General features: G+C 40.8%; 1 protein-coding gene across 1 annotated transcript in view; it reads right to left on the bottom strand.

Moving 5' to 3' along the window:
* LOC134449452 (inactive phospholipase C-like protein 2) overlaps positions 1-16,547 on the bottom strand; it is a 44,002-nt gene that overhangs the window by 15,576 nt on the left and 11,879 nt on the right. The window contains exon 2 of the mRNA XM_063199390.1: positions 1,357-3,843. Within this exon, the coding sequence (XP_063055460.1) occupies positions 1,357-3,843 (2,487 nt within the window). The remainder of the gene's footprint in view (positions 1-1,356; positions 3,844-16,547) is intronic.

Below are 16,547 nucleotides of genomic sequence, written 5' to 3'. Positions count from 1 at the left end.
TAAGTCAACAAGGCAGGAAGTGGTTAGCACATTTGTTGCCTGTGAAAGCACTGCGACATCAGTTGTAACCATGTCCGCCCGTAATAATGTACGATAGAAACACAAGCACATGCATGCATGCAAACAAACACACTCCTGTATAAACACCCTGCATAAACAATAGTAACGATAAACAGTGACACACGAAATGCCTCAGATGCATTTCACATGCAATGGTTGGAGTGGTTTATTTTTGAATGGAAAATGCAATGTAAACTATGATTAGAAAAAAAGTAATAATAATAGACAATGTCTTATGAAACAGCAAAGCAGCAGCAACCTTGTCTGGTTAACACCAGACCTAATCACAAGTGAGATTAGGTCTGGGGAGTTGCCTATTGTAAATTCCGTATGGGGCCGGAATACTTGGCTATTATGACACACTGCCCTGCTCTCTGATTGGGCAGAGAAACTGTTAAGGTCGGAATGCTTGGCCATTATGACACAGATCCCATGATCTTGTACGTTATGAGTCATCCTCGCCATACTGTCTTTCAGATCGAAACGATTGTGTAGAACTAAAGACAGTATGGGAGTTCCCAGGCTAGCAGCAACCATGGCAGGATATAGAAAGTCGAAGGAATTAGGATTTTCCTGAGAGACACACCACTGAACACTACGAGAAGTGGATCTTATCATGATTGTTGCATGTGGCGGGGATACTATAGGAGGGGAATATTGAAACTGGTGTTGTTCACTTCTAGGAGAGTGAGAAGAGAAAGCAATATATTTGGGCTTAAGAGAGGGTGGGGGAGGGATAGCATATCCTGGCTTCACCTTGTTTTCATAGTCTTCCCGTTTCATGATGGTAACCCTGCCATCCTTTTGACGGCTTAATCACCTTTATGGATATATTGCTGGCATGTATGCACAGACATATGAAGCGGTGTTACATAAGGGCTTTTCCTTCTTTAAATATTAATAGGGATTCTGGAAGGGGCTGTGTGTAAGGAGTTACCTGTGGTTCAAACCATAATTCTACATACCTTGCTTTGTGCACCATCTTACCACCCTGCTATTCTGCTTTGAAGGCCTCCTCAGTTCTGGTTTGTGGATTGCACATCAAGGGATTGGGTTGTTTTGAACATTGATTAAATCATGTCTAGTATTTTTTGTTTTGCTTTGCCAAAAAAGGTTCCTGTTCACAGCTGCATGGAGTCTTTTAAAGCAAAGATAGCTATGATCTATGTTTGACAGAGGCCATTATCAGGCCAAAGACTGTGAGTCCTTTTCTTGACAAGCGACTCTGTATAGACATGTGACAGCAACCCTGTCTTAAAAAAAAAGTAAGACCTGAATGATGTGTAAAATGATTACCTGCATATTCTCTCTGAGGTCTGTTGCTTCTCTTAGTGGCAGTGTAGCAGTCTTGAAGACATCATCCACAGCCTTTATCAGGAGTATCCTCATGGCGGCGTACTCTCGGCTCCTCTTGCCCTTTCTTACGGACAGGCCCCGTTTGTGGGGCTTGCCGCCACCTCGACGGTTGGTTATGGCCACATGCACGAAGAGCCAGGCGTGTGGGAGGACTTCTCCTGTAAGCGACTGCAGTGGAATGTGCCGGAACCCTGGCTGCAGGCATTCGAACGGAATGGTGTGCTGACCGATAAACTCATCTCCGATGAAGTCATCATCCAGAACCACGAACCGCACCATGGCCAGCTCTGGGAGGTTTATCTGGAACTCAAAGCTCTCATCGAAAAGGGGATTATCCCCGTTCTGTCCGACCGTTTTAGTCCTTTGCTCAGCACAGTCTGCTGGAATGCCGTGGATCTCGACGTAAATGTAGGGGTCCACAACGTCCCCTTTGGCCCCCGAGCCTTTCGGTTTGGGGAAGTTCTGCCCACTGATGATCTTTATGTGCAAGAGCTGAGGAGACACGCCAGGTACTGAATCTTTTGTATTGGCACTGAAGTAGGACACCTGTTCCCTCATAATGGCGGGTCGTAAAACATAGCCACAGTTGCCGTTTTGCCTGAACCAGCCAATGTTCAGGTCCATCATTAGGCCGGGGGTCTGGTAGTTCATGGCCACTATCTGGCAGCCACACTTCCAGAAATCCTGAGGATTCATATTGCTGGAGTCTATACGCATCGGACTGGGGTACACACGGGACAGAAACTTCTTGTTGTAGTCAACAAAGTCCCCGGGGAAGTCTGTGGCACACCGACCAGCAAACACTTCATTGAAAGAACAGAGTTCCCAGTGTTTCTGGTTCTGAAATGCAGTTGGGAAGTCTTTGAACTCGACAGATTTACACAGGGTCACCAAGTCTGACAGGTCTTTGGAGAGCAGAACTTTCTTGGGCTGAGCAACTGTTTGTTGGTCAACACTGTCAATGCTCATTCTCTGAGACATTTCAGCTCCTTCATCCTCATCCGTCACTTCCCCCTCTGAACTTGTGCATGATGAGGATAGCTTTTTGCCCTTCAGGAGTATCCTGCCCTTCAGGGCCGATGGGGAGGGTAAGTAGCTGTCCTCGGGTTTTGGGGAATCTGTGTAGAGTTTATCTCCCAGGATTTTTTTCAGGTGTTGAAACATGACCCTCTGCTGCTTCGGGGAACAGTGGTTTTCCAAACACAGTATGAGAGGGTACTCGGAGGCAACGAATGCGTACTTGTGAATAATGCCTATGACACTGCGGAAGACAATCTGTGAAGTCATCGTGTGGCCCGTGTAAATGACTGGCTCGTTGTCTGGCCCATCCCAAACATCGAGCTCCACACTACGGCAGCCCATCTTCAGAGCACGGATGTAACCGGTGATGTCAGACGGCCCCCTGAACTGATCCTCAATTAGGTAGGTGTTGTGAGATGCGTTGATGTAGTAGTGAGACAGTGGCTGGTTCATGTCTTGGCAAACAGTCTTTTGTTCTTCGTCGAAAAGGTGGCAGTCGGGTGACATGAGGTAATTGGTGAATCCGTCGAGCGAGAGCCAGCCTTTCTGTTGACCCTCTTTGGAGGGTTCGTACTTCTGAATCACCTCCAGGCTGGTATCTTCACTGACTTGGGCCATGCCTTGTTCTGCTTCCAAAAACATCATTAAATCTTTTGCATCAAGAAATTCCTTGTTGCTAGAGAACTGTACAAGCAAAAAGTAAATCTCTGGTCTCGTGCAAAGGTCATGAAACACCTCATTGAACTCTTCCAGACTCACGTCACACCCAATCTTGTCTTTTAATTTGTGCAACTCCTTGAACTTGAGCTCAATTTTCACATTTTTGAGTCCAGGGTTTAATTCTTTTATCAGCTGCACAGCAGCACACATACTTACGGTCTTGCTGCCACTAACAACAACTTCCTGGAACCGTTCACTTAGCCAGGAGGTGCGCATGTTGTTCTGGCTGCTTTCAATCATGTTTATAGTGTGTTTCCCATAAGATATCAGGTACCTTAGCCCAGTCACCCAAATATTGGCCACATCGGCAGAATTTGCTACCAAGTCCAGGGATTCATAATTCTCCCCGTAGATGATGGAGAACGCACAGTCCTCTGAAATCTGATCAGAGACACCATTGGTTCTGAAGGTGTCTGTGTTCTTGCCAGTCCGCACCTCTTTGACAGACTTAACGTCGATCTTGGCCTTGTCAGATTCCTTCTTGGAGGGCTCCCAGCGAAGGGACTGCATGTCGGCATCCAGGAGGAAGTACCGATGGTACACGCGAGAATTGGAGCGCACCTTGCGCAGCTCTGACCCTTCGACCATGGCACTGATGCAGTCACTGGCGCTGCTGATCTTCTTCTCCGTGGGCATGCTGCTGAAGGACACCGTCTTCTTCCTCTCCTTGCGCTGTCTTGAGCCATCCTGGGAAACAAAAACAAAAAACAATGTAAACAAGTTTAAAAAGTGCTTACAGAATACAAGCTGAAGAGAAATGTTCAGTAAAGCAAACGTATTCAATGTCTCGGTTCAGGAGTCATGTGAAATTGTGAACAATCTAGCCAAATAGTCAAATATATAAACAGTTTACAGTAGGCTATATGTATTTAAAATGTTATTAAATGTTAATAAATGCTTATTTCCTGTTTTCCTTCACGGTGCCACCTATCTTGATTTAGTATGATAGCGGTGTTATAAAGTCAAACAACAGTTTTAAATCATTATTATCATTATATCTTGATGTTGGGAAGAAAAAGACAAAATCACACAAAAAATGAATCCTTTTGAACAGCTGAAGTGTGTGTGAGTGTTAGTATGTTGCAGTTAAGTAGTCCAAGTTGCATTTCAGGCCTAGTTCTGCCAAACAACCTCTATAATTTGGCTTTCTGGGTAAATCAATTGTGGTTAAGTGCGTTACGGATTTCTTTCCTACTCTGTAAATGGGTCTGTGGTAATTCATATAATCAGCAATCATTAAGAACCTCTCTTGATTCTTAGTGTGCTCTTTGGCACATACGGGAGCAGTCCAACTAAGCTTAACAGACAACAGGTCAGACCAACCGAACCGTTAACAGTGTTTCTGTTACAGTGACACACTTTTGTGGTCTTGTCATGAGTGAGTGATTAGACATAACAAGAGACCTTGTGATGCTCCGCTACATTCATGCGGTGAGAAGCATATTGTACTGAGGCGTGCAAAAAATGGTGGTTACCATCAATGCTGTCACTTTCCAAAGAAGTCACAAGGCAGTGGAGCCACCCACCTAACTTCCAAAGTCTTATACAACTGGATATTACAACTGCAACAAGTGTGGACTTTATGAAACAGCTGACATTTCCATACAAGAATTTCAAAGACAAACTGTGAAAGTAAAAGCTGCACACACAGTATTCCTGCATTTGAACATTCTATCAAGTCTTGTTTCACGTCCTCTGTCAAATGCATGGAGGGACTTAAACTTCCCCAGCAACGTAATACACAATTACACAATCTCCCTTTGGCACCCTCATTCATTCACTCACACAAAACTCTCTCGCGCGCGCATGCACTCTCTCTCTCTCTCTTCTCTCTCTCTCTCACACACACACACACACACACACACACACACACACACACACACACACACACACACACACACACACACACACACAGTTTGCATTATCAATGTAAAGCAGCTTGCTCTTTGTGGATGAATTACTGCCTGAGCTACACATCAGACTACATGCATTAATTACCCCTTAAACTGGTTGAGGCAGCACCAACAGCCTACAATTATCAGTTTAACTACTGAACTATTAAACTGAAAGAGTCAGTCCACTGTGGGTATGGGGAGAGGAAATTCACTGCCAGCCTTCTATAAGCGACAGTGGATCTAAAACCTCAAGACAGGAGTTTTACTTGTTTGCTTGCCAGCTAGCAAGCTTTGCAATAATTTACCCACTATTTTATCCGAACTAACAAGCAAATATGAAATAGGGCAGAGAGCACAATCTTTTTTAGCATCATGTCTGCAATATGGTCATTATAATTTTAGGAACAAATAAGGCAATACTGCACTACCGTTGTTGTCAGTATTACAATTACTGATGCACAGGCTCTGTGAAGGTTGCTGAAAACCCAGGGGCCAAATTGAGGGTCATGAATGATGTGGACTACATGTGTCTAGAAAGATTCATGAAAAACGTCCGTTTGTGGTTTTTCGACGGGAACGCCAGTTTGTTTTTGCAGTTCTCTGACTCATCTTCCTGTGTTGTCACAGACTGAGAGCTATGGAAGACCCCATCACCACTCCACCCTCCTCACCCATCTATCGTCTATCTAGGAGTGACTGTGCCGCTTCACTTAGGGTGCCTGTCACAAGGCGTTGAGGGTAAAGCTGTGATGACTCTCCCCTAGAGCATCGAAGCCCACACAGCTCTTCACGTTGGCCTGGCTAGCAGCTGCATGCATCCATGACATTTCCCAGGATGCAAAGCGTGTAGGCTGCTTGTGCCGCTCCACCGGTTTTAGTCAGCCTGCCAAGCCCCCAAAATATATGTTTGATGGCATTTTCTGTTAAAAGTTGGCAACCATGCCAGAAGTTATCAGCATGGGCTAAGGTTTCAGAATCACCTGGTTGCCAACACGGAACTTGACCTTTAAGGTCAAATATGAAGGTCAAAAGGTCAACCACGGTCAAATAACACTGTTATTTAGTTAAAAATTGTTAAAAAGATGTTAAAAGTGGGCAACCATGCCAGAAGTCATCAGCATGGACTAAGGATTCAGAATCAACTTGTTGCCAACACGGAACTCGACCTTTAGGGTCAAATTTGAAGGTCAAAAGGTCAAACACAATGTAGTTTTTCTGGTTAGTCTATTTTGGGAACTGTATTATTCATGGAATTCTTTTTCAAATGTAAGCAACCATGTTAGATGGTATCAGCATGGACTAAGGTTTCAGAATCACCTGGTTGCCAACATGGAACTTGACCTTTAAGGTCAAATTTGAATGTCAAAAACAATGCATTTTCTGGTTTGCCTTTTTTGGAGGGGGGGTTCATATTCATGGAATTCTTTTTCAAAAGTTGACAATCATGCTAGAAGTTATCAGCATGGACTAAGGTTTCATGGTCCATGGTTGCCAGCATGGAACCTGACCTTTAAGGTCAAATTTGAAGGTCAAAAGGTCAACCGGGGTAAAAAAAAAAAAATGTTTTTTTTTTTTTGTGATGTGCTTTCATAAAATACAAGTTGTTTGCATTATGTATTGAATAATTAGTACCTGGAGGAGATATTTCATATTATTTAAATCATTTTAGGTGAGTGAAAGTATTGGAACAAATAATTGTAAAGAAAATAAAACACTGTTTTGATGAGGTTTCTCCCGAAGCGGACAGCGCTGTCAAAAGTTGCATTTGGGGTTTTCTGACAGTGGATGGTGGAAGTGGTCGCGAGAGTCACACTTCACCTACTGTAAGTATCCGATGACTCGGGACAGTGATTAATTAAGCTTTTAATCCTACTTTAAACCCAAGTCTTCAGTGAACAACAAAAACAAGCAAATTTGCCTTTCTGTTCCAATACTTTAGGGGACTTTATATTTAGAAGTTATGTAGTCTTTATTATTAGGGTATGAGTGAAAGTGATTATTGCAAATTGTCAATAACAAGAATGTAATTGATCATATTGTTTCTTTACTTCAATAATAGTTAAAACAATAATTCAAATTCAAATGTGATGTCAGTACATACTGGATATTTATGTATTTAAAGGAGCTATTGTTGCTGTTCTTACAAAAAGGTTGTGTCATCCAGATCATGTTCTATCCCTACGGCGTTTAAACATTCTACATTTTAATCACATGCAGGTATACAGGGCTGTCCATTCCTCAGGCAACTGCAGGCATGTATTGCCCACTTGGTTCCACAACCACATCTTATCAGTCCTAAGCTACTATGTGGAACTGGAGGTTTCCTTTACCACACAGCCACCAAGTCTACAACTGTCCAACCACCTGTCTCATCAGTGTCTTTGTTAATATGTACTTTGTCAGACTGCAGCCATACATTTGCCTGCTGATTTGCTTATGCAAGATGCAATCCATATGCATCACTTGGTGGTAACATATCAATCGCCCTTTTGTCTTCTGAAAATAGTCGATCAATACTCAAAGATAAGCATGGTGCTTTATACAGGTGACACAAAAACTCAAGCACTGGGAAATTGCAACAAACATTCTACAGTAGTCATGAGAAACATCAAGAGAAGTGTGCAATACTTGCTCTACTCTTACTGTAGGTTATTTTCCGAACCCATGATATGACATAGCAAATCAGCAAGTGTCCTTCATTGCTATAACCATTGGAAACACATCAGAAATACTGAAGTCATTATTTTTTCTAAGGAAAGAAGCAAATTCACTGGGTGAGCCAAGGCATATCCCATTTCATACCAGCAGCTTAATGTGCTTCAAAGTAATTGAGATGACCAGAATGAAAATTAAAAAATACAAGATCAAGTTAATTTTATGCTAATGAGCTATGATGAATGTCTAAGGATGACAGGCCAGAGCCCCACCATGATAAGCCAAATCAAACATTAAATTATAGGCCTCAATATACAGTACCATGCAAACAACTATTTTATGAAAGCACATCACCAAAAAACTGATTTTTTTATTGATCTCGGTTGACCTTTTGACCTTCAAATTTGATCTTAGAGGTCAAGTTCCATATGGTAACCAGGTGATTCTGAAACCTTAGTCCATGCTGATACGTTCTAGCATGGTTGCCAACTTTTGAAAACAATAATTTAATGGATATAAAGATCCCCAAAAAAGACTAACCAGAAAATACATTGTTTTTGACCTTCATATTTGACCTTAAAGGTCAAGTTCTCTCTTGGCAACCAGGTGATTCTGAAACCTTAGTCCATGCTGATAACTTCTAGCATGGTTACTAACTTTTGAAAAAGATTTCCACGACAACAGTCCCCCAAAAAGTCAAACCTTAAAATACATAGTGTTTGACCTTTTTAACCTTCAAATTTGACCCTAAAGCTCAAGTTCCGTGTTGGCAACAAGTTGATCCTGAATCCTTAGTCCATGCTGATGACTTCTGGCATGGTTGCCCACTTTTAAAATATATTTTTTTAAAACAATTTGTAACTAAATAACATATTGGTACTGTTATTTGACCGTGTTTGACCTTTTGACCTTCAGATTTGACCCTAAAGGTCAAGTTCCATGTTGGTAAACCAGGTGGATTCTGAAGCCTTAGCCATGCTGATAACTTCTGGCATGGTTTGCCAACTTTTGAAAAAAGGATTCCATGAATATACAGTTCCCAACAAAGACTAGCAAGAAAATACCTGTTTTTGGCCTTTTGGCCTTCAAATTTGACCCTAAAGGTCAAGTTCAGTGTTGGCAACAAGTTGATTCTGAATCCTTAGTCCTTGCTGATGGCTTCTGGCAAGGTAGCCCACTTTTACCAACTTTGTAACAATTTTTAACTACATAACACTGTTATTTGACCGTGGTTGACCTCTTGACCTTCATATTTGACCTCAAAGGTCAAGTTCCGTGTTGGCAACCAGGTGATTCTGAAACCTTAGCCCATGCTGATAACTTCTGGCATGGTTGCCAACTTTTAACAAAAAATGCCATCAAAAGTTTATTTAAGCACTTTAGCTGCTGATGGCAGGCTGACTATTTCCTCTCATCATCACCTACGCTCAGGTGGGTGGATGTCGCTCACATTTCCAGCCGGTGCATGGCACTTACTGCAGCAGGTGTAAAACGCTCTTCATTGAGGACACTGTAATATCTAGAGTTGTGAATAAAAATCCTGGTTCCACTGACCTTGTGCACTTACCGAGGCTTAAACATAAATGTTTAGTGCATTTTAGCCCGGGGTGGATTTGAGGCCTATTGGAAAAGCTGTCATGAACCATTAGAGGTAAAAGATCACTTCCTGTGAACACCACTCTGTGAACTGACTTGGAGCCCTGGCAATTCTTTTTCACTGTGCTGCCATTGTCATTCAATTTCATGAGTGTCCCTGTGACACTAAAACTTCTTTTTTTAAACAGCTGTCTGCATGACTTTATCAGATGCGATTCATTCTGGGATTATTCTGCGAACAGCCAAGTAAACTGTGCATCAGCTAGAAAGAAAGCAGCTTGTCTGAAGAGATCACTGTCAGATTGTCACTGTCTCTTACCAATCTTCAAAAAAATTACAGACTAACAAAACATCAATATGATAGCACAGTGCAGGATATTTTGCGGCTTCTATTCAGAAAGTCACCCCCTTTTATTTCACTGGAGACATATTGGGATGATCACTGCAGCAGACTTGCTTAATACGTGGTCTGAATTCAGCAGCCTCTTGGGTTTTCACGAAGACTGAGTAAGGAAAAACAATGGTGCTGCTCGCCATGCAGTCATTAACAGTCAAACCACACGGCCATGACCGAACATTACATAACCATTCATTCTGGAACAGAGAGGAGGAGCCTCTCCTCACTGGTTCCACAAAGGATAGTGGCTCGGCGGCGGCTCGGCAGGCTGTGGGTGACAGGCAGCCTATTAGTTAGAAAAGCCACTGAGACCTTGAATACCTACAATCAGTGGTGCAGAAAAGGGCTGGGTATGCCATGCGTATCCTTACCATTAGCCATCACAAATAGGCAAGAAAAATACAGTTTTATCATCTTGACAAGTGCACAAACAACATGTGTGCTTACCCTCCACTACATCATTGCCCATGATTATATCCATACGTGTCCCACATGCTATATCGCATTGTGATATGAGTTAGGTTTAGGCCAAGCGCTTTAAACCGTGTTGCAACACAGCAACTACTTCTCACTTTTCCATAACAATGCCAACCTCTAGGGCATGTACTGCATCTTCCCTTTCTCAACAGTCTCATGTGTCCGTCACATTCAGTTATTGTGGCATTCCAAAAATGATTGACAAGTCAAGTTGTAAACAGCACAGACACAGCAATGGAAAATGACCCCAGGTGATGAACAGAGCTGGGCTAGATTAAGATATCTAATGAGTGCTTCTGGCCAGAACAGACATACTCTGAAAATATTGTGTACGGAATTGCCTACACTTCACCATATTAGGTGGTTAATCTGATACCAAAATTTAGCCACACTCACTTAGTACTTGATCGAATATTAGACTGGAGACTGGCTAGAATTATGCAGAAGTGGTGTAGCCTACATTCTAGACAAGAAAATATCTTAAAATTATTTACTGATTAGGGGGAGAATAGTAGAAAATAGTTGTTGTTTTTCCCCCTTGATGGTTGGTACATGAGATAGCCCCATAAAGCATGCCGTTCCACCAGTGGGGCACTGTAATACTCAATGAAAAGATTTTACTACCATAGCACTGCACCACTATGACAGCACAATTTAATCATGCATTATGGCTTGGTCCTTACTCAATGCTGGTAACAGACAGTTTATTTCAGGGGCCATGTCTTAATGTGTTTCAGTATAAAATATAAAGATACTAGATAGGGCTGTGCAATATATCATATTTATATCGCGATATCAATATGTATCATATATCGTGATATCAATATCAAAATTCATATATCGTGATATTTTGTCATTTGTCATTTGCAACGCTACGGTGCAGTATGGCAGCCAAGGGATTAAGCAAAACGCAGGGGTGGTACATCAGAATTAGCTCTATGTCGAGAAAAATAGACGCCTCTTGAGTCTCTCGCTCTCCTCAAGTCTACATTCACGCAGACTTACTAGACATTATGCTACTAGAAACTAGAAAGCCATTATGCGTGCTACTCCACTACGATAATAGTGGCGGGGGTTGGGAATTTCGTATATATCGCTTAAAATATAGTGATATCAATATTTGCAGAAAATATTGTGATATTGATTTTTTTCAATATCGAGCAGCCCTAATACTAGATCAACTCTAAGGTGTGCCTCGATGTGATGTGATATGACTATGAGAATCCTGTTGCATGAACATGCCCTCCAAGCAAAAAGCTTAAGCTCAGGATATCCTTTTTAGCTATGGCCACCCCATTCCCCCTTCCCCACCCACAACAACACCAACAACCTCTGTGCAACCAAACAATGCTGTACATCCCCCAAGCCACCTCCACCCAGACCCAACAGTGTTTATATTATTTCCTGAAGGCTATTTTCATGCTCTTATGTAATAGCCTTTTGTAAAAGGTTCAGAGATTCTCTCTCTCTGTCATTGTCTTCTTATGCATATGATTTGATTACTGTTGAGGGCAACAGCATGTAACTATCTGTGGAGACATTTTTGCTGTCAAAGTGTGAGTGAAATGTAATGTTTGACTCACTCAGCAGTTAACACCAGATTCACTCACAGACTTCACAAATGTTATCCTCACTCATTGTAGAGGGGAAGATACCGCACACCCTTGTCCATCATGCTGAATTTTATTTACACAAACAATGTTTCGGCCAGAGTGGCCTTTCTTAAGTTTTTTTGAGAAAAGGCCACACAGACCAAAACATTGTTTGTGTAAATAAAATTCAGCATGATGGACAAGGGTGTGCGGCATCTTCCCCTCTGAAGTGAACTACTACACGCTACCTGCTCCTCAAAAACTCTGGTGTGCGTTGGTTTCCTCCTCCAAAAATATCCTCACTGATTGTAACATCATGGCTCCGAAAAACAGTCAACAATTACTTATGACGACAAACGATTACACCATCAAAGCCAAGGAGATCAGCTGAGGGAAACTAACTCCGGCACTTATCAATGACTGGGTTATTGAAAGAGCCATAATTAAGTGGTTGAGGCTCCTCCAATTAAACAGCCTCCATTGCACAGCTAGTGGCACCTCGCCTGGGGATTGCACCTTTCATATCCTGTGGTTAGCTAACAGGACGTCGAGTCAGGGGCCACAGTGAGCCGCAGTAATCTTGAAACGCGTGCTTGTGCATCTCTGATCACACAGAGAGCACAACAGAGACTGTTCCAGAGAGGTGGGCTGACCCATTGAGGTATACAGCGGCTTAATCCCCCAAAGACCTGTTGACAGACAGCGGACGCACACCCCCTGTGCGCGTGCGCACACACACACACACACACACTCCCATTCCACTCCCGCCCCTTACTGTCTGCCTGAATTACATCCCGGTGTGTCTGATAAAGGACTTTGTGCTGATTCAATCTGATTATTAATTTCCTAATGGATTGCTCGCTCCCTTTTTTTGGCTCACTGGAGCCTTTCGGAACAGCCTTCTTCTAGGTACTTAGGGCTTATTTCTGAGAATCGCAAACGATGCCCTTGCTTTCAGTCAGAACAACGCGATCGATAATGTGCCAGCATCAATAAATAACACATTGTGACAGACAAACACTTTGTCTGCTGTCTGTGGAGAACAAGTGCCCAATGGCAGCTGTGATTTTGAAACAGAATTATCACCCAGTGTAGAGGTTCTTTTTTGGACGTAAAATAACAGATTTTTTGTGCTTAAATTTAGTACTGGGGGTCTTGTGAGGCTGCAACAATGGTCCATAAAGATATCTTTTTACTGTTGTTGTTGTCCTAGGCCTTCACATTGTATTAATGATTAAGTGTCATCATTCAACTTGTTTAGTGACAAAACATTCTTGAAAAAAAGTTACACAGATTAAAATGATCTCTTATAATTTCCCATGGGTCAACAAGCTCACCAGCTGCTGAATTCATCTTCAATCATCTTCATCTGAAAAGCGTGAGGATGAGGCAAAGAGAAGACCGAATTCCTAACGCTCCCCTTCTTCCTTCATCATCTCCCTCCGTTAAATTTCATCCACTGTCAATTTGTTATCACGTTTCACCCCATATTAAGTGGAAATAGTCAATAATGTTACACTAATGTGAGCCAATTTCACAGGTCACAGTTAGGAGTGGGAGTATGGATGGGAGTACTAGGGGTGGGGGCTGAATTTGTCAAGAGGAAAATGTTACCATTGATTTCATCAGCTATCAGATCTCACCAAGCCATCAAATAGAATCCCATCCCATCCAGTTCTCACTGAAAAGCCCAGAGCAAGCCAATGTCTCAGTATCAAGGTGAGTGACTAGCGGCTTGTATTGTTATGAACACAGGGAGGAACTAATGATGATGAAGTCCAATATTTGAACCAAATGAAACACTATGTCAGGTCAACTGTATGAATTCCTATTCTGTGCTTCAAGAAAGAGCACAGACTTCAGACAAGTCTTCTGCAACACAAAGCTTGAATTGAGTGTTATTTTTCTTTAATTGCTCTTTTTTTTAAGTAGAACACCAACTGAAATCGTCTTTAATAGCATTAAAGGCACACTGTGTGAGATTTTTAGTTGTTTATTTCCTGAATTCATGCTGTCCATTCACTAATGTTACCTTTTTCATGAATACCACCACCACCACCATCAAATTCTAAGTATTCCTTATGACTGGGAAAATTGCACTTTTCATACATGAAAAGGGGGATCTTCTCCATGGTCCGCCATTTTGAATTTCCAAAAATAACCATTTTTAGCTACAAAAATGACTCTACTTGGACCATACTAGAAAATATTTGTTTATTACTTGGAAAACGTTCATATAAAGATCAAATTTGGCAATTGGCAGCCCAGTTTCAATGAGCAGCATAATTGCAGTACCCTTTTTGACCATTTCCTGCACAGTGTCCCTTTAAACACCATAGAATTGGTTGCAGTACACCATACACATTATTTTGAAGCCTATATGTACTCACCAATTCAATTATTGCACCTTGATATTCTCAATTACGTTATTCCACTGTACTCTAAAGCTAAGATTATTCAGTTATTAGGGAATTAGTGAAGTAACTTGGTAGTTCTGGTTTCAACACAAGCATAGGATTGTATAGCATGCGGTACCTAGCCTATACCCTGAAATCTTTTCAGCAAATCCGGTTTGATTACAAATTGCGAAGAGGTAAAGGTTTTGTTCCTTCAATGTATACCTTCCTCCTGCCAGTGACAAATCCAACATAATGTTGGGAAATATGTCAGAATCCAAAACCCCTACAACCTTGTCATTGGGTCAAAGACGTATAAGGCCTTTGAGAGGTCCATTTTTAAAATACTTCAAATAATGATATATTTGCCAATTTTCTAAACATTTGGAATGTAGTCTACACATGCATGTGTGTGAAAACTTCAAATAATGATATTTTAGTGCTTTTACACTCAAATGAATAGGGCAACGACCTTAAAAAAGTCATTTGGGGCGACCGTGATTTATCCCAAAATTGATAGATTTCCTTAACATAACTTATATTTTAATAAGTATCAGTGATTAATTGAACTGTTTAAGAATGATATACTCATGTGTCCTTTCATTTATTGCAAATGATGTTAAATACATTTTATCGATAAGGGCAGTCTCCCCCTCATAAAGCAATTACATATTGTTTTTTACTCATACAATCCATAAAGCTTATTTAAAATATATAGGTATAGTATCCACTTTAATCATGTTATACCAATGAATTTATTTTCATCCCAAATGGACAGACATGATTTTTTGAATTTCCTACAGAATTGAATATTGTCGTCCGCCCCACATGACAAGTGGTCGCCCCACATGAGAAAACAGCAGGCAATTAAGGTTTTTTCAATGATTTGATAGTTAAAACACATTTAATACATTTTAAAAAGAATCAGCATAACTTATCCAATTTCATTTCACATACAAACATTAACAATTTCCTTACTATTACTGACAACTCCATATTGAGTCAGAAGGTGGGGCAAGCGGAACAATATACTGCAAAGCATTACACGGAGCGAGACATAGATATCATATTAATATTTTCAATACTAAAGCATTTAACACTTGGGTTATAACATTGAAAAGCATTTTCCTTTTTCCTTTCATTAATCACTGAAACATACAATGTTTGTCCTTTCATTACTATTTCACTGAACAGTTGATCCGCGCCTGTAGCGAGCAGTCCTTTTCTTTGCTTGTTATTGGGGCCATCTAGAAGAAAGTTATATAGTTAAACATACACATACTTAGAAAATGAATTGAAAAAGTAGAATGAATGCTTCATATTCACACATTTATCTGATAAAAACACAATAATCAAAAAGAAGTAGGCCTAATCCTGGTCATCTCTGAAGTAGGATAGAAATTATTGAAATTTAGAAAACATATATATTGAAATATAGAAAGCTATTTAAAACAACAAAATGCATATAATACATGAAAACATTTGAATACAGAAACTGCAAATACAGGATATGCGTTTTCTATTATTTAAGCAATTAGTGGTGGTCGCCCCACATGATGCTCGGTCGCCCCAGATGATGTTTTCAAGTATAATCAAATATAACAGGCCAATGCTTAGCTATAGAACCCAAGCAAGCTACTTCTCATCACATATAACTGACAAATTTACATTTAAAATAAAGATTTGAGCACAAAAGCCATTATTTACAGTTTTAGGTTGGTCGCCCCACAGTCATCTCTGAAGTAGGATGGAAATTGTTGACATTTTGAAAAAAATACATGCTGAAATATAGAAAGTAATTTAAATAAGTAAATGCCTATTATTAATTAAAACATTTGCAGACAGAAACTACAAATAAAGGATATGTGTTTTTCTATTATTTGAGCAATTACTGGCGGTCGCCCCATATGATGCTCGGTCGCCCCAGATGATGTTTTCAAGTTTAATCAAATATAACGGGCCAATGCTTAGCTATAGAACCCAAGCTAGCTACTTTTCAGCACATATCACTGACAATTTTACATTAAAAATAAATCTTTGAGCATAAAACTCATTTTATACAGTTTTAGGTTGGTCGCCCCACATGACACCAAAACGTGACGTATACACTGCAGCAGTTTTAAAGTGGATTTATTTGTGAAGATGAGAGTGACTACTCACCTGGTAGCTGTCTCAGTAGGACCCTCACCATGAGGCTGGTTGATACAACATCCTCTTTAATATGAGTGTGAAAAGTAAAGCGTCTTAATTGCATTTTCTTGATGGTCGCCCCAGATGATATTTCAGACAATGAACATATTCGGACAAGATTAGTTTGTTTATTAAAATTGAAATGTGTGTGCAAATGTTTCATAACTTTGTCTATAAATGAAACACAAGTTTA

Source organism: Engraulis encrasicolus, chromosome 5 (assembly GCF_034702125.1).
Source record: "Engraulis encrasicolus isolate BLACKSEA-1 chromosome 5, IST_EnEncr_1.0, whole genome shotgun sequence".
Lineage (NCBI taxonomy): Eukaryota > Metazoa > Chordata > Actinopteri > Clupeiformes > Engraulidae > Engraulis > Engraulis encrasicolus.
The sequence above is the reverse complement of the archived record's forward strand: the minus strand, read 5'-3'. Positions and strand labels throughout refer to the sequence as shown.